This window comes from Chiloscyllium punctatum, chromosome 13, assembly GCF_047496795.1.
Source record: "Chiloscyllium punctatum isolate Juve2018m chromosome 13, sChiPun1.3, whole genome shotgun sequence".
Classification (NCBI taxonomy): domain Eukaryota; kingdom Metazoa; phylum Chordata; class Chondrichthyes; order Orectolobiformes; family Hemiscylliidae; genus Chiloscyllium; species Chiloscyllium punctatum.
Genome location: NC_092751.1, coordinates 103,647,203 through 103,665,341, shown reverse-complemented (window position 1 = coordinate 103,665,341; position 18,139 = coordinate 103,647,203). Strand labels below are relative to the sequence as shown.

The 18,139-nt window shown below is 47.7% G+C and overlaps 1 protein-coding gene across 1 annotated transcript; it reads left to right on the top strand.

The window, feature by feature from the left end:
* Positions 1-1,059: 1,059 nt before the first annotated feature.
* tysnd1 (trypsin like peroxisomal matrix peptidase 1) lies at positions 1,060-18,139 on the top strand. The gene is made up of 4 exons (XM_072583531.1): positions 1,060-2,218; positions 5,996-6,126; positions 14,080-14,265; positions 16,454-18,139. The coding sequence occupies exons 1-4, from the start codon at positions 1,098-1,100 to the stop codon at positions 16,669-16,671; spliced, it is 1,656 nt and encodes a 551-aa protein (XP_072439632.1). The 5' UTR covers positions 1,060-1,097; the 3' UTR covers positions 16,672-18,139.

Genomic DNA, 18,139 nt, shown 5'->3' with positions numbered 1-18,139 from the left:
ACGTACCATGTTCTGCGTGAAAATGTTGACCCTTAGGTCTCTTTTATATCTTTACCCCCTCACCCTAAACCTATGGCCCCTAGTTCTGGATTACCCCACCCCAGGGAAAAGACCTTGTCTATTTATCCTATCCATGCCCCTCATGATTTTATAAACCACTATAAGGTCATCTTTCAGCCTCCGAAGCTCCAGGGAAAACAGCCCCAGCCTGTTCAGCCTTTCCCTGTAGCTCAAACCCTCCAACCCTGGCAACATCCTTGTAAATGGAAGAAAGTGAGGACGGCAGATGCTGGAGCTCAGAGTCAAGAGTGTGGTGCTGGAAAAGCACAGCAGGTCAGGCAGCATCCGAGGAGCAGGAAAATCGGCGCTTCAGTCAAAAGCCCTTCATCAGGAATTCCTAATGAAGGGCTTTTGCCCGAAACGTCAATTCTCCTGCTCCCCAGATGCTACATGACCTGCTGTGCTTTTCCAGCCCCACTCCAATCTGTGCTGGAGATCAGAGTCTAGAGTGTAGTGCCTGACCTGCTGTGCTTTTCCAGCACCACTCCAATCTGTGCTGGAGATCAGAGTCTAGAGTGTAGTGCCTGACCTGCTGTGCTTTTCCAGCACCACTCCAATCTGTGCTGGAGATCAGAGTCTAGAGTGTAGTGCCTGACCTGCTGTGCTTTTCCAGCCCCACTCCAATCTGTGCTGGAGATCAGAGTCTAGAGTGTAGTGCCTGACCTGCTGTGCTTTTCCAGCCCCACTCCAATCTGTGCTGGAGATCAGAGTCTAGAGTGTAGTGCATACCACAAGTCTCGACTCCAACATCCTTACAAATGTGTGTTCATCCCCTGCAGTCAGCAGTAAACCAGTTTCCACAATGTAGGGATTCTGAGACTCCCTGGTTCTGGCCTACTCCGTAACCACTCTGTGAAATAAGCCAAGCAAAGGGTAATTAGGGTTGGGCCAGCCAGGAAGAGGATAAAAGGGAGGAAGCTGAATGCTGATTGACTGAGAAAGCTGCAGATACCAGGGAGGGAGGGAAGGGATGGTAAATGCATCGGCTTCCGGGTTCGGAGATTAAAGTTTGCATTGGGATTGCGGTTCGTTCTGAGATGTTTTCCCCGGAGAGCTGCAGTTGTATTGTCTCTGCGGGTTTGCGGAGCGGAGCCGGAGCTCCCGGAGCTCGGGACTGGGATGGAGCGCGGAGCTGTAGCGGTCTCCTCCTGGATGACCAGCGGGGGCTGCTGCTCTGCCATGCCCACATCCTCTCCCCATTCCTCGGGCAGCGCCAGCTGCTCAGCCGCCAGCCCTTCCTGCTGCCCGGGGCTTTCCACGGGGAGCTGCAGATCCGGGTGCAGTTCCCTGCGGGCAACCCCAGCCCACGCTCCCAAACCCCCCCCGAGCCTGTCTCAGGTACCCCCAGCCCTGAGCTGCACCCAGAGGTGCCACCCTCAGGCATGGCGAGGTCCCGGGGCACCAGCCCGGCCACTTTGCTGGTGGCATTCCCTTGCCAGGCATTCCGAGAAGCCTTCCAGTGTGTATACCAGGAGGCTGACCGCTGGCGCTTCCACCTGGATGACCAGGAGGCTGAACTCGATGGTCTGTTCTGGTTCGCCTTGCTGCATTGCCCGGGCTGGGCAGGGGGTGCCCAGGCTGGGGAGACCCCCCAGTGTGTGAGGAGCGAGCACCTGAGGAAAGGGCAGACCCTGTTCAGCTGCGCTTCCCCGTTCGCCAGCTTCTGGTCAGAGGTCTTCATGAACACGTTCAGTAAAGGAATCGTGAGTAATCTGGCCGGAGAGCGCAACGCGGTGATCCTGACTGATGCCCGTTGTCTGCCCGGGACCGAAGGAGGTGGCGTTTATCTCGAGCTGCACGGTCGGTACTATTTAGCGGGTGTAATCGTGGCCCCACTGTGTTGGAAGGCCCAGGAGTGGGTTGGACTGACCCTGGTGTGTTCTATCACCTGCATACTCAAAGCCATCAGAAGGATTTGGGGTGCACTCGGCAAGAATGGCAAGATCATGTCGTTTTGCCCACTGTCTGGTCACCTGCCCGTGCCCAGTCCAAGGTGGCAGGGTGACCTAACCCGGCTGCTTGGGTCAGTTGCCCTTCTGGAGTGCGATGGCGTGTGGGGCTCAGGGGTGGTGGTCAGTCCCAGACTGATACTCACGTGTCGCCATGTGCTGGGCTGGGCATCAGCTGTCCAAGTGAACATACAGCCTGACTTGGGCAGGTAGGAATTCTGTACACCTGGCTGGAGGGTTAAGTCAAGCAGTTGTATTGCTATAAGTGTGGTTGGAGCTGCATAACATCTGAACTTGTAAAAACAAAATAGCCTTGAAGTCTTCCTTGACCAAGCAATGTGCACAGCATGTTACCTCAGCACATAGAGTCATAGAGATGTACAGCATGGAAACAGACCCTTCAGTCCAACCCATCCATGCCAACCAGATATCCCAACCCAATCTAGTCCCACCTGCCAGCACCCGGCCCATATCCCTCCAAACCCTTCCTATTCATATACCCGCCTCTTAAATGTTGCAATTGTACATGACATCCATTCTTTGAACTGGAGATTGCAGATTTAGATCTCTCTCCAGGAGTTGAGTCTGTAAGGGTTAACTCTGAGAGTCTGCACTTTTTGAAAGGACCCCGAGGAACAAACGTGCTTCAAAACCCGAATCTTGTCAGACAGCACGGAAACAGACCCTTCTGTCCAGCCAGTCCATGCCAAACATAATCTCAGACTAACCTAGTCCCACCTGCCCACTCCTGGCCCATATCCCTGTCAATCTTTCCTATTCATGTCCTTATCTAAACATGTTTCATACATTGTAATTGTACCCACAGGCACCACTTCCTCTGGAAGTTCATTCCACATGTGAATCACCCTCTGTAAAAGAATTTACCCCTCATGTCTTTTTTTAAATCCCTCTCCTCCCGCCTTAAAAATGTACCCCCAGTCTTGAAATCCCCCAACCTGGGGAAAAAAACAGCTACCATTAACTCTACCTCCTTAAATTTCCATCAGTGGTCAGAAAATCAATGATAGCGTGTGCCTAAAATTCTGATTGTGGACAGTTTTTGTTTTAAATTTAACCTATTTTTCCAGTCAACCTGTTCAGGGCTATTATTACACATCACTGGAGCAGATGGGACTTGAACATGAGCCTCCTGATCTAGGGATAGGCACACTACCACTGTGCCAGAAGAGGACAGATTTTCTTACATAACAGTCATTACACTTTTATTCACTGAACACAAAACACTTTGGGATAGTTCTATGGTACATAATGGATCTTTTTCACAGTTACTGTTGCTCATTCTGAGCTAATTGAGTGCAGACATATGTGTGCCAGGTATGATTAACCATGACGTGGAGATGCCAGTGTTGGACTGGGGTGGACAAAGTTAAAAATCCTGAAGAAGGGCTTATGCCCAAAACGTCGATTCTCCTGCTCCTTGGATGCTGCCTGACCTGCTGTGCTTTTCCAGCAACACATTTTTCAGCTCTGATCTCCAGCATCTGCAGTCCTCACTTTCTCAAAGTTAAAAATCACACACCAGGTTATAGTCCAACAGGTTTATTTGGAAGCACTAGCTTTTGGAGCACTGCACCTGGTGAAGGAGCAGCGCTCTGAAAGCTAGTGCTTTCAAATAAGTCTGTTGGACTTTAACCTGGTGTTGTATGATTTTTAACGAGGTACGATTAAGAGTAACTGATGTTCATTGGGGCATATTTTTAAGAACTGGTTTCAGGGGTTCTTGCACTGCAGTGGTAGTGTCCCTATCTCGATCCGAGTTCAAGTCCCACCTGTTCCAGAGGTGTGTCATAACATTTCTGGGCAGGTTGATTAGAAATCTAGATTAATTAAAAAAAAAGCTAATCATTTAAAAAAAACTGATTTCAAGAGTTCTTGGTGGCATTCCCCATCTCTGAACCAGGAGATGTGGGTTTGAACCAAACATCGGTCACATAGAGGCTAATTTCCAGATTTACTTCCCTATTGTAGTTGTATCACCACAGTCTTACCAGACCATCGGGCTGTTCTCACATTAGAGAGAGAAGCAACTGATGGCAATTTAACCAGTGGGCCACCATACCTCAGGCAAGGGGAAAGGAGAATCCTTCATAGTAACCTCAGCCAGTTATTGGGAATCAAACCCATGCTGTTGGTGTTACACTGCTTTGCAAACCAACCAGGAGAAAGTGAGGACTGCAGATGCTGGAGACCAGAGTTGAAAAATGTGTTGCTGGAAAAACACAGCAGGTCAGGCAGCATCCGAGGAGCAGGAGAATCAACGTTTAGGGGCATAAGAAGGATGAGCTCAGAGGTGATGGGTGAAAGGGGCTGAGTACAAGTCAGGAACAAAGAATGTAAATGTTTGGTTGAACTCAATTTAGTGAAGCCCAAAGGCTATTTCTCAACCAGCTTCAGCCAACATGTCACTTTTTCTGTTTTGTGGTTACCCTGTGTAAAACAAATCTTTTGCAGAGTTTGTAAAACAGAAACCAGCTGATATCTGTGTTAGCCCACATGAGATACAGTTTGACGCACATTAGGGCTCTCTCTGTTACCTGACTTATGTGGCTATAAATAAAGCAGCTAATTAGAATGGAGATGGCTCAATTGCATCAGGGACTTGTTCAAAATATTTCTGTCAAAAGTTATTAAAAAATTTATAAAGTTTCAATCAAAATCTATAAGATCTTTGAATCAAATTGAATTAACTTTGTTGTCATGTGCATTTGAATGCATACAGTGAAAAGTTTGCATTGGTGTTCGTTCATGGTACAAGGTATCTAGGTACAGCTGCTTAAATATTTGGTACAAATTTGACAGGATAGTAAATAAAAGTCCAGCGAAAGAACAAAAATGAAAGAAAAGTGCTCAATTACAGTCCTTTCAACCAAGTCTGTACTCGCACTGAGCCTCCAGGCCACACCGGACCCCCTCCTCCAGGCCGCATCGGACCCCCTCCTCCAGGCCGCACCGGGCCCCCTCCTCCAGGCCGCACCGGGCCCCCTCCTCCAGGCCGCACCGGGCCCCCTCCTCCAGGCCGCACCGGGCCCCCTCCTCCAGGCCGCACCGGGCCCTCTCCTCCAGGTCGCACCGGACCCTCTCCTCCAGGCCGCACCGGGCCCCCTCCTCCAGGCCGCATCGGGCCCTCTCCTCCAGGCCGCACCGGACCCTCTCCTCCAGGCCGCACCGGGCCCCCTCCTCCAGGCCGCACCGGGCCCTCTCCTCCAGGCCGCACCGGGCCCCCTCCTCCAGGCCGCACCGGGCCCCCTCCTCCAGGCCGCACCGGGCCCTCTCCTCCAGGTCACACCGGACCCTCTCCTCCAGGCCGCATTGGGCCCTCTCCTCCAGGCCGCACCGGGCCCTCTCCTCCAGGCCGCACCGGGCCCTCTCCTCCAGGCCACACCGGGCCCTCATCTCCACACTGTACCACGCCAAGCCTCCAGACTGCACCGGGCTTCAAAACTCAAGACCTCACCTCCAGTCCGCAAGGGCCTTGCCTCCCCGCACCAACCTCCAGTCTGGGATTCCCCTCCCCACACCGGCCTCCACTCTGGGATTCCCCTCCCCACACCGGCCTCCACTCTGGGATTCCCCTCCCCACACCGGCCTCCACTCTGGGACTCGTCTCTAGGAATCGCCTCCCCATGCCAGCTTCTGATCCACATCTCTCCGCCCCACGATGGCCCCCAGTTGGGACCTTGCCTTCTCCATTCCCGTCTCAGAAACGTTAAAAGTTTAAAAAAGAAAACACCCAAGAAAAGATTTTTAAAAGAAGGATCTACCTGTGCCCCTCCTTGAGGCATTTAATATTTTTTTTTGGCATGTGACAATGTGACCAAGTCATTAATGTGTGTGCTCCAACATTATTGGTGTGCTACAACAAATCCGATACTATTTGATCTCAGAATAATTGCTCTCCTTTAGGCCCTCACTTGTGATTAGACCCCAATAAATTTCTTTCAACTCTTCCCTCTGTTTACCTACAGTCGCCTCACATTGAAGGGAAGAGTGTTATTTGCTACGAAAGAGAATTCAGCCTATGATGTGGCACTGGTGGAACTGGAAGAAGACCTGCTGTATGTTGAGATACCTGTTGCTGCTTCTGGGTTTAACAAAGGTAAGGAAAGGCACGAAATATAATACAAGAACAATTTTTTTTAACCAGAATTAACAATAGCAGACAAACAAAAGCAAAATACTGTGGATGCTGGAAAGCTGAAAAAAACAGAGAAATTCCACAAGTTTGGCAGAATCTATGGAGACAGAAGCAGAGTTAACGTTTTGAGTCTGAGATAGACTCTTACGGCACGGAAACAGCCCCTTCCGTCCAACTAGTCCCTGCCGAACATAATCCCAAACTAAACTAGTCCCACCTGCCTGCTCCTCTCCAATATCCCTCCAAACCTTTCCTATTCATGGACTTATCCAAATTTTTAAATATTGTAAAACATTTGGTCTATCTCTCTCTAAACCCTTCCTATTTATATGTCCATCCAGATGCCTTTTAAAATGTTGTAATTGTACCAGCCTCCACCACTTCCTCTGGCAGTTCATTCCATACACGCACCACCCTCTGCGTTAAAAAGTTACCTTAGGAAAAAGACCTTGTCTATTCACCCTACCCATGCCCCTCACAATTTTATAAACCTCTGTAAAGGTCACCCCCTCAGCCTCAATGCACCAGGAAAGAAGCTCCAGCCTATTCAGCCCCTCCCTATAACGCAAACCCTTCAGTCACAGCAACATCCAATATGACTTGGGTTCTTAAGAACAGTTGCACTGCACTTGAAATGTTAACTCTGTTTCTCTCTCCACAGATTCTGCCAGACCTGCTGAACTTAAAACATAGAACATAGAATAGTATAACATAGAAACATGTCTGTGCCAACTGTGATGACCTTCTAGACTAATGTCATCTGCCTGCCCATGGTCAGTCTCCCTCTATTCCGAGCACGTTCATGAGTCTGTCTAAATTCCTCTTAAACATTGCTAATATATCTGCTTCTATCACCCTTCCCGGCAGCACGTTCCAGACACATACCACCTTTCGTGTAAAAAAAACCTTCCTCACACTTCTCTCTTAAACCTTTCCCCCTCTCACCTTAAACATGTGCCCCCCAGGATCTGACATTTCATTGGCTTCATTTCCTCGTTGAGACTTCATGGCAATTGACACGACAGGGTGTCTCGTTAGGCCATTTCAGAGGGCATTTGAGAGTCGGCCATGTTGCTGTGGGGCTGGAGTCACATACAGGCCAGACCAGGTTCCTTTCCCCTGAAGGACTTTAGAGAACATGATGGGATTTTCCCAGCAATCATTTCATTAACTCTCAGGTTTTTTTATACATTGAATTCAAATTCCACTATCTGCCAGGGTAGAGTTCAAGCTCAGGTGCCCCGAACATTAGCTGAGTTTCTGGATTAATATTCTAGTGATAATACCACTAGGCCTAGGCTAAGTGGAAAAGTGGGACAAGTGTACATTTAGTGTAGCTTTGATAGTACCAACTTGATGGGACGAATGGCCTGTACTGTGCAGTATGATTCTATGGATGGGTGGTTTGTGATTCAGAATGACACCCACAGCGGGGGTTTAATTACCACAATGACTGAGGTTACCACTGAAGAACTCTCCTTTTCAACCTCTGTCCTCAGCTGAGGCAGGGTGACCCTCAGCTTAAGACACTACCAGTCATCTGTCTCGAATGAGAGCAGCCCCACGGTTCTCTGGGACTATGGCGACTTTAGCTTACCTTCATGATTCTATGGAACATACTGTAAAGTCACTTTTAAATAATCAACAATTTGTGTTAATTGAAGTGGTGCAGCTTTGCTTAATTGAGGAATTGAAACCAGTGATTCTTTTTATGAGAAATATTCCTTTAAAGTTAATGTCAGAAGTGAGATGAGGAAAATGGTTTCACCCAGAAACCTGCAGTTGATGAAAATGCTGCCTGGATACTCACCAGCCTCAAGCACCACAGGCTGCAGGGCAATGGACCAAATGCTTTAAAATTATATTGGGTTAGGGGGCTCAGTGGGCCAAATGGCCTCTGTCTGTGCCACAAACATGCTGTGATTTTATGGTTGATATTTCTTTCTTTTTGTTTACAGTTATGGCGTCAATCTTTAAGTTTACACATTCTCACTCAAGTCTTGGCACATTTATGGGCATGTGAGACTACTGTTGAATTCAGGAACCGGTTTTGTTTTTATTTGTTGAAGGGCTGACTGGGCCATCATTTTAAGGCCATAAGCAGGAGTAGGCCATTTTATTGCCCATCCCTAATTTCTCTTGAGAATTTGGTGGTGAGCTGCCTTCTTGAACTGCTGCAGTCCATCAGGGAGGGAGGCCCAGCAGATTGACCCAGTGACAGTGAAGGAACGATGATATCTTTCCAGTTCAAGATGGTGAGTGGCTTGGAGGGGAACTCGCTGGTGGTGGTGTTCCCTCCTGCCTTTACCCTTGTCCTTTTAGGTGGTAGTGATCATGGTTTTGGAGGAGCATGGGTGAGTTACTCACAGGTTTTCAGTTACAAATCAGACTGATATGTGGAGATTGCTACCTGTTGACTGAAGTACTTTCTCCCAGATATGTACAATATCATGTTCCACATTTGTGACACGCTCACCTCCTGCTTGTGAGGCAGAGAGCTCCCCGAGTAAAGGCACAAATGAGGCAGAGACAGTGCACGACGTTGCATTGTAATGATTGAGGGACAAAGGCACACTGTAGGGTTTGATAAAACCTTATCTCCCTGTCACTGTGTGAGAACCCATTTAAACAGGGGAGTGTTTGCTGTCTGTTAATTCATTAACAGGGCAGATTGTACGTCTTTTGTAAGCAGGCTTGAGTTACATTTGAGAGGAGGCCTCAGGGAGGTTAAAGCAGTGTTTGAGCTTACAACGTGTATTTTTTCAGGGTAAGAGAGGTTGGTGTTGGGGAATTAAATTCTTTTAATATTTTACAATCATCGCCAGGCGCAACACTGGCCAGGCACCAGATATGGTTCTGTTTAGTTTGAACTAGACTAGCAAGTGCAAACTGCTGACTGAGCATAAACTTTGTCTGTGTGTCAGCTTCAGGATAAGAGCTGGATTTAAATGTCAGGAGTTAGGTCACAGCACAGCTCTCCCAGAATCCAAATACAGCTGTGTAAAATGGCCTTGAATATTGTCTGGCAATATCTGTAATGAGGCTGAGAACAATACTGGTGTCACATTTACATAGTCTTCCTGAAAACCAGTCTGGCAGCTGAGCTTGTCTCCCTCGGAAAACACTTAGTTGAGTGGAAGCTACTGGCATAGCCGTATAAAAGTATAAAGAGGAAAGATTTGAATTTATACATAATACTTCTTACAACTTCACTATGTCCTAAAGCACTTGACAAATTTTGTTTGAAGCGTAGCCACTGTTGTGATGTAGGAAATACAGCAGCCAATGTTCACACAGCAAACAGTAATGTGACCATGACCAGATCATCTGGTTGAGTGACACATATTGAGCAGGACAATCAGGAGAACTCCCCTAACTGTCCTATAATGGTCCCATGGGTTCTCTCACCTGAGATGCTTCAGTTTAAGGTAATATCTAAAGCAATGCAGGGGTCTCTCAGTACTGCATTGGAGTACTGCAAGGCATTAGAGCAGTCCCACCAACGCTGCCTGCGCAAGATCCTGTGAATCCTCAGGGAAGATAGACGCACCAGCACTAGGCTCCTAGACCAGGCCAACATCCCCAGCATTGAGGCACTGACCCCACCCCCCCCCCCCCCCTCCCAATCGGCTGTGATGGGCTGGACACGTCGTCCCCAGCTCTACTCCCAGCTGTGAAACGGCAGGCAAGCCCCAGGTGGACAGAGGAAATGCTTCAGGGATACCCCCCAAGGCTTCACTGGGGAAGTGCAGCATTCCCACAGAAACCTGGGAATCACTGACCCGGGACTGGCCAAAGTGGAGGTGGACCATCCGGGAAGGCAGTGAGCCCCTGGAGACTTGCCGTTGGGAAAAAGCAGAAGCCGGGTGGAGACAGGGAAAGGATCGCGCTGCCACACCAACGTCCCACCCACCCCCTTCCCGCGACCACCACCTGCCCCCAGTGTAACTGAGCCTGCAGTAGCCCCCACAGTCTGTACAGACTCACCCCAAGAGTGGGAGAGAGTCATCCCTCATCTGCGACTGACCACCGATGTTGATGAACGAGTGTCGGCCTTGATTTTTATGCTGCATCCACAATTTTCTACGTCACAGATGAGAATCCTACCCATTAAGCAGTGGCTAACACCTAATATTGGCTTCACTGCAAGGTTAAGGCTGTTGCACAGAGAAAACATGGCAATGCTAGCTAAGCTGATTTCTCACAGAGTCTCTTCTGTGACAATGCGGGGAGGCCAATAGGTAACTGTGAGACCAGCTCTCAGGGAAGAATGTTGCTGTGAGAGGGCAGCAATTGAGTTTACTGTCTGTGAAGCATGAACTTAAACCCCCATCCTTAACTCAAAACTAAACGGGTTGAGATCAGGCTGCTCCAGTTCCCTTACAGCTGTTTCCTCCTGATAACTCCAGATCTTTGTTCACTTCCTTTAGCTGGTTGTACAACTGTCATCATCAGCTTCTGGGTGCAAGCCCAGGACTCAATCACAAATTAACTCCAGGGCACTGCTGAGAGTGGGGGAGTGGTTCTGCACTGTCACAGGCACTAGTTTTTGAACAAGGTATGAAACTAATTTCCCTGACAACTATTCCTCCATAGGAGAGAAAGTGAGGACTGCAGATGCTGGAGGTCAGAGTTAAGAATGTGGTGCTGGAAAAGCACAGCAGGTCAGGCAGCATCCGAGGAGCAGGACAATTGACGTTTTGAGCATAAGTTATTCATCAGGAATGAGGCTTGTGGGCCAAGGGGGCTGAGAGATAAATGGGGGGAGGGGTGGGGCTGGAGGAGAAGGTAGCTGGATATGCGATAGGTAGATGAAGGTGGGGGTGAAGGTGATAGGTTGGAGAGGAGAGTGAGGCGGCTAGGTGGGAGGGAAGATGGACAGGCAGGACTGGTCAAGAGGGTGGTGCCAAGTTGGAAGGTGGATCTAGGATAAGGTGGGGGGGAGGGGAAATGAGGAAACAGGTGAAATCCACATTGATCCCACGTGGTTGGAGGGTCCCAAGGTGGAAGATGCGGGGTTCTTCCTCCAGGCGTCGGGTGGTCAGGGTTTGGGGATGAAGAAGGCCCAGGACCTGCATGTCTTTGACAGAATGGGAGGGGGAGTTGAAGTGTTTAGCCACAGGACTGTGGGGTTCTCTGAAGAATTCCGCAAGTAGGTGCCCTGGAAGTAAAAACAAGGACTGCAGATGCTGGAAACCAGAGTCTAAATTAAAGTGGTGCTGGAAAAGCACAGCAGGTCAGGCAGCATCCGAGGCGCAGGAAAATCGACATTTCAGGCAAAAGCCCTTAATTAGGAATACAGGCAGAGAGCCTGAAGAGTGGAGAGATAAATGAGAGGAGGGTGGGGGCACTCTTCAGGCATTCTGCCTGTGTTCCTGATGAAGGGCTTTTGCCTGAAACATCGATTTTCCTGCTCCACAAAAACATGGAGTAAATTGCTTATCTATTGTGTTCATGTGTGTGGGATCTTGCTGTGTACAGTGACACACATTCAAACTTCAAACTAAAATTGAATTTAAATGTTACATTCTATGTGCTAAAACACTGACCTCACTTCTGCAGGTACATGCCACCTCATTATTCTAGGGATAGGTGGAGACTATTTGACCATACCCAGGTTGAGGGTAGTTGGTTAGACAAATGGCAAGTGGGAATTGGCGTCTCACAGGAATCCATATCCTGGCCACAGTTTACCTGAACCATTTGCTAAACTTGCTGAACTAAACCGGGAGGGGAACGACCTGACTCAAATCACAGAGGGCAGTGGCAAAAGACAAAGATTGAAGTGAATTGGCTTTGAGAGTGCTGCAGTTTTCCATTACCACTGCCTGTTCGTTCAGTCATGCCTAGAACAAACTCTCTTTTCTCTGCCCTGCACTTTGCCCTCTTGAAGAGATCTCTGTAGCTTTTCAGCCGTGATCAAACAGCCAAACCACTAACATTTTCTTTGCTGGATGTTACTTTTAGAGCTATTTCTTGTTCTTGTGATTTTAAGCACATCTTCATTCGTTTAATGGACATTGATGATGATGATGCCTTAACCGTATCTTAAAAGCTTTGAATTTCTTCAACAGATCGTTATTTATTACATCTGCTGCTATAGACACGATGAGTCAAATGGCCTCCTTCTGTACTGTTAAATCTATGATTATGCCCATTTCTGAGACAAACAGAGATTGATATAATAGCATCCTAGTTTTGATTTCCATGTTACAAGCTTGAGTTTTCTTGTTTATGTATCCTTTATCTTCACAAATGGATATGTGAATGGGAATTAAATGCAGTATTGATCAATGTGGCATTGTGTGTTTTGATAGGACTAAGGGGTCGCATACTCCTTGCAGAGACAAAAATCTGAATGGGGTAGAGTAGCAAAAGGGTCCCCAGGGAGCAGATTCAGAAACTTGTAACAATGCAGGGGAACAAACCTATAAACAAGAAATTGTGCTCTGGGTTTGCTCTCCAGCGGAACATCATTGAAAACTGGAGAAATTGTGTTGTATGTGTATCAAAACTGGGTTAAACAACAGGGGCAGCACGGTGGCTCAATGGTTAGCACTGCTGCTTCATAACCCCACAGACCCGGGTTTGAGTTTGCATGTTCTCCCCGTGTCTGTGTGGATTTCCTCCGGTTTCCTCTCACAGTCCAAAGGTTAGGATGGATTGGCCATGAGAAATACAAAGTTATGGGGATAGGGTACAGGTGGGTGGGTCTGGGTGGTGTGGACTTGATGGGGACAATGTAAAAACAATGACTGCAGATGCTGAAAACCAAATACTAGATTAGTGGTGCTGGAAGAGCACGGCAGTTCAGGCAGCATCCAACAAGCAGCGAAATCAGACAATGGCCTGCTTTCACACTGTAGGGATTCTATGAACAATCAGTTCCGATCTCCATAAGACATAACGGATCCAGATGAACAGGAAAACCCTAGAGAAAGTAAAAGGATGCGAGGACAGCCCCCAGAACTGAGAGTTTATCAATATCAGGAAGGTTAAACAGACAAGAGGGCTAGAAATTTGTCTCGAACAATATTGGATTGTCACTGACTGAACAAGCAGCCAAAATGATAGTATCCATTTCCGTTCCCCAAATTAAATTTCTAACCTTGGGGCTGTTTCCTATAACAACATAAAGACTAATGGGTGAACTAACAAAGGTCTTTAAAACTATAAATGAGAGTTGATAGGAAAGGTGTAGAGAAGATGTTTCCACTTGTGAGGAAACTGCAGTACCAACTTATCGTGTGTTCAAGGTAATTGAATGAGTTGATAGACAGAGACTAATAGGTTCTATAAGGATTTTAGGGGAAAATCCTTTACCTAGAGAATCCTTTACCAGGAAAATCCTTTACCAGGAGAATGTGAGAATGTGGAACTGGCTATCGCAGTGGGTGCAGGAGGTGAATACTTCAAAGGGGAAACTAGACAAACAGCTGAAGCAATAGGATGATTGAGTTTGATGTATTATGGAATCCCTCCAGTTTGGAAACAGGCCATTCAGCCCAGCAAGTCCACTCCAAAGAGTATCCCAACCAGGCCCACCCTGTGCAACCCTGCATTTCCCAAGGCTAATTCACTGAACCTGCACATCCCTGGACACAATGGGCAGTTTAGTGTGGCCAGTCCACCTAAACTGCATACCTTTGGACTGTGGGAGGAAACTGGAGCACCCGGAGGAAGCCCAAGCAGACACTGGGAGAATGTGCAAACTCCACACGGTTGCCCGAGGGTGGAATTGAACCCGGGTCCCTGGCGCTGTGAGGCAGCAATGCTAACCACTGAGCGACCGTGCCACCCACTAGTAGGGCTGGGAGGAGATTCTGGGGACGCAAAGACATCAGTAAAGCCTGAATCACCTTAATCTGTTTATTCGACGCAATGCCTTCAGTGAAACTGTCTCTTCGCCAACAGGAGAAGATGTCTGTGTCATTGCCTATGGGGTGTTTGGCCAGAGCTGTGGGCCTTCAGTGACAGCTGGTGTGCTTTCTGCTGTGATCACAGTGGACCAGCAGCCAGCGATGCTTCAGACAACCTGTGCAGTTCATGCTGGGGCCAGTGGGGGACCTGTCTTCAGAACAAGCAGCGGAGAGTTACTGGGTACGTAATGTGTCATCACCTCATGAATTAGGGACTGTAGAGGACAATGTTTTGTCAACTATTCAAAGCGGAGCAGGGGTGTTTTCCCTGCTCTCCTCTCCAGTGTTTACTTCACAGTGAACATCACTGAAAAAAAAAGGAGTCATGGTCTGTGGTTAGAAAGATGAAGTCTATGAGGTAGTTATTATTTCGGGGCTGTCTGTTTTAACTGGTGATAGAACAGAGGACTGTAGCAGTCATGTGACCTGCCTGACAACAAACCTCAGTGACTGGGCAGTGATGGGGAGAGAAGGGAGCTGAGTCAAGACACTTGTTGAGAAAGTACAATATGACAAGGTATTTTCCCTGGGGTGCAGGAGTCCAGAACTGAAGGGCATAGGTTTAAGGTGAGAGCGGAAAGATATAAAAAAGTATATGAATAGGAAAGGTTTGGAGGGATATGGGCCAGATGCTGGCAAATGGGACTAGATTAGGTTAGGATACCTGGTCGGCATGGATGAGTTGGACCGAAGGGTCTGTTTCTGAGCTGTACATCTCTATGATGTAAAGGGCGGCACGGTGGCACAGTGGTTAGCACTGCTGCCTCACAGCGCCAGAGACCCGGGTTCAGTTCCTGCCTCAGGCGACTCTCTGTGTAGAGTTTGCACGTTCTCCCCGTGTCTGCGTGGGTTTCCTCCGGGTGCTCCGGTTTCCTCCCACAGTCCAAAGATGTGCAGGTCAGGTGAATTGGCCATGCTAAAATCCCCTTAGTGTTAGGTAAGGGGTAGATGTAGATGTAGGGGTATGAGTGGGTTACGCTTCGGCGGGGCGGTGTGGACTTGTTGGGCCGAAGGGCCTGTTTCCACACTGTAAGTAATCCAATCTAATGACTCTATACCTTTAGCCATTGGCAAGACCGTCTAACTATGGATAACCGAGGTTGTTCTGTATCACACAGCCACCTTTGGAGTTTCGTCATCTTGAAACGTCCTCCAGGGTGAAAATATGTCAGTTCTGAAGAAGAGATATATCAGACTCAAAATATTAACTCTATTTATCCTCCACAGAGCTACCAGATCTGCTGAGTTTCTTCAGCGTTTTATATTGTCATAGTGATCCATAGCATGGATACAGACCCTTCGATCCAACTCGTCCATGCCAACCAGATTTCCTACTTTAATCAATCCCACTTGCCAGCACTTGGCCCATGTCCCTCTAAACCCCTCTTATTCATTTGCCCTTCCAGATGCCCATTAAATGTTGTAATTGCACCAGCCTCTACCACCTCCCCTGGCAGCTCAATCTTTTCTCTGTGAAAACGTTGCCCCTTAGGTCCATTTTAAATCTTTCCCCTCTCACCTTAAACTCTCTAGCTGTGGACTCCACTACCCTGTGAGAAGGACATTGTCTAGTCACCTTATCCATGCCCCTCAGAGTCATACAGTACAGAAACAGACCCGTTGGTCCAACCAGTCCTGTCCAAACATAATCGCTGCTGAAAATGTGTTGCTGGAAAAGCGCAGCAGGTCAGGCAGCATCGAAGGAGCAGGAGAATCGACGTTTCGGGTATGAGCCCTTCTTCAGGCTCATGCCCGAAACATCGATTCTCCTGCTCCTTGGATGCTGCCTGACCTGCTGCGCTTTTCCAGCAACACATTTTCAGCTCTGATCTCCAGCATCTGCAGTCCTCACTTTCTCCTGTCCAAACATAATCCCAAACTAAACTAATCTACCCTGTCTGTTTCTGGCCCATATCCCTCCAAACCTTTCCTAGACGTGTACTTATCAAAATGTCTTTTAACTTTGTAATTGTACCCACATCCGCCTCGACCTCAGGAAGTTTATTCCACACACGAACCACCCTCTGTGTAAAATATTTGTCCCTCATGTCTTTTTTTTAACCATCTCCCTCCTCCCACCTTAAAAATGTGCCCCCTGGGTCTTGAAATCCTCCATCCTCGGGAAAAGACAGCGACCATTAACTCTATCTATTCACCTCATGATTTTCTAAACTTCTGTCAGGTCACCCCTCAACCTCCTATTCTCCAGTGGAAAAAGTTGCAGCCTATGCAGTCTTTCTTTATAACTCTTTATATACTACCCGGCAGCATCCTGTGATTTGATAAACCTCTATAAGGTCACCCCTCAGCCTACGACGCTGTCACACTATTTTGCATTTGTATGAAATTGATGTGATCTTTCCATACAGGCATTGTATCTAGCAACGCACAGAACAACAGTGCAGGGGCCTCCTATCCCCACCTGAACTTCAGCCTTCCCATCACTGTCCTACAACCTCTACTTGCTCGTTACAACCAAACAAGGGATGCTGCGGTCTTTGAGCAACTGAACCAAGTGAACGATCGGCTGTGTGCTGTTTGGAGACTCCAGGATGGCTTCTCAAATACTCAGAAGAGCAAACTCTAATTGTGATGGGTCACCCAGGATTTTGATAATGTTGACCCCTCGTAGTTGAAGGTCCGAGATGCCATTGGGAGATCAGTCCCACAAAGTTGAAAATAACGAGGAGTTTGTCTTCCCTGGCTGTGGAGACAATGGTGCGGCATGCACTGTAATCCATCAATCATAGATGACTTAATCCAGATTAAATCTGAGAAAGATGGAGTAAAATGTTAAAACTCTGAGCTCATCTCTGACATTCAGATGACGAGGAGGATTGTTTGGACCTTGTTTTCTCAATGTTTAAAGTGACTTGAACTTTGCAAGAGATTGTCACAGGAATGGGAGTAGGCCATTCAGCCCTGGGGGGCTGTCACTTGCGTTCTGAATATGTTGTGTAAAGCACAGCAAGGTTAAAGGCTGCTTTTTCATGAGGCAGCTCCATTGTCCCAATAAGCATTCTGACCTGGTGAGATTGAGGGAAAGAAAGGAATTGATGAGCACAGACCTGATTTTAACAGGGAATACTGAAGAGTGTGAACCTCCAACAATCTAATTAAGGCAAGTGGAACTGAATAAATCTTTCCAAAAAACATTTGGGTCTGGGCGTTCTGGCTTTCTAGTGCTTTTTCTGAGGGGGTGTGAGATAAAGCTGTGTTACATGGGACGTCAGAGAAGCCTTTGACTCTGTATCACAAATACAATTCAGAGGTACGGAGGGGAGCAAATGATAGGAAAATCTATAAAGGAGTAAGATGCCAATTGCTTCCACATAGAAGAGGTTTATTGTACTAGAAGTGACAAAGTAAACGACCTCTGTATTCACTGGAATTTCGGAGAATGAGAAGTAATGTATAAAATTCTTAAAGACTTAAAGGTTATGAGAGGCCAAAGCTCTGGAGGCAGCACCTTCCAAACTCATAACCACTTCCATCAGAGAAGCAGCTGATTGAAGGTGGTGGCGGGTGGGGTAGGCAGCTCTTCAGCCCGAATCTCATCCATTCCACCTGCTTTCCTCTTTTCTTTCCTTTTTGTCTTTTTTTAGCCTTTATTGTTTCTTACTCACCGTTTGGAGGGTGTAGAGGCAGTGACGGAGTGTGACAGAGGCTGGGTCTAGCACCAGCCCGGAGAGCAGTCAGCGGTGATACAGCCGAAGGTCAGGGCTGAAGTTTCACGAGGAGCGACAAAGCCTGGCATTCCAGGGCAGCTCTCAGCCCAGCGCAGGGGAACAGCGAAGCCCTCTTGGGGCAACCCCAGCCTGGAGCATCTGCAAGCCCATGTCTGACATTTTAGCTTTATGTTTCTACTGTTCTGCTAAGAAGACCATAGTGCTGAACTTTTTAATTTCTTTCTTTATTTTTCTTTTTCTGTATCTAGCATTTTGTACCTAGCTGTTTGTACCCAAGATGGCCCTGTGTGTGACAACAATGTACACTTTTCACCGTACCCTGTATTTGAGTACACATGACAATAAAATCTAAATCTAAAAGGACAA

Bases quoted from the DNA above. Each gene is read 5' to 3' on its own strand.
- tysnd1 (XM_072583531.1), top strand. From the start codon at position 1,098: ATGTTTTCCCCGGAGAGCTGCAGTTGTATTGTCTCTGCGGGTTTGCGG. The intron at 2,219-5,995 runs GTAGGAATTCTG...GTTTACCTACAG, and splicing joins ATACAGCCTGACTTGGGCAG to TCGCCTCACATTGAAGGGAA. The intron at 6,127-14,079 runs GTAAGGAAAGGC...CTTCGCCAACAG, and splicing joins TGCTTCTGGGTTTAACAAAG to GAGAAGATGTCTGTGTCATT.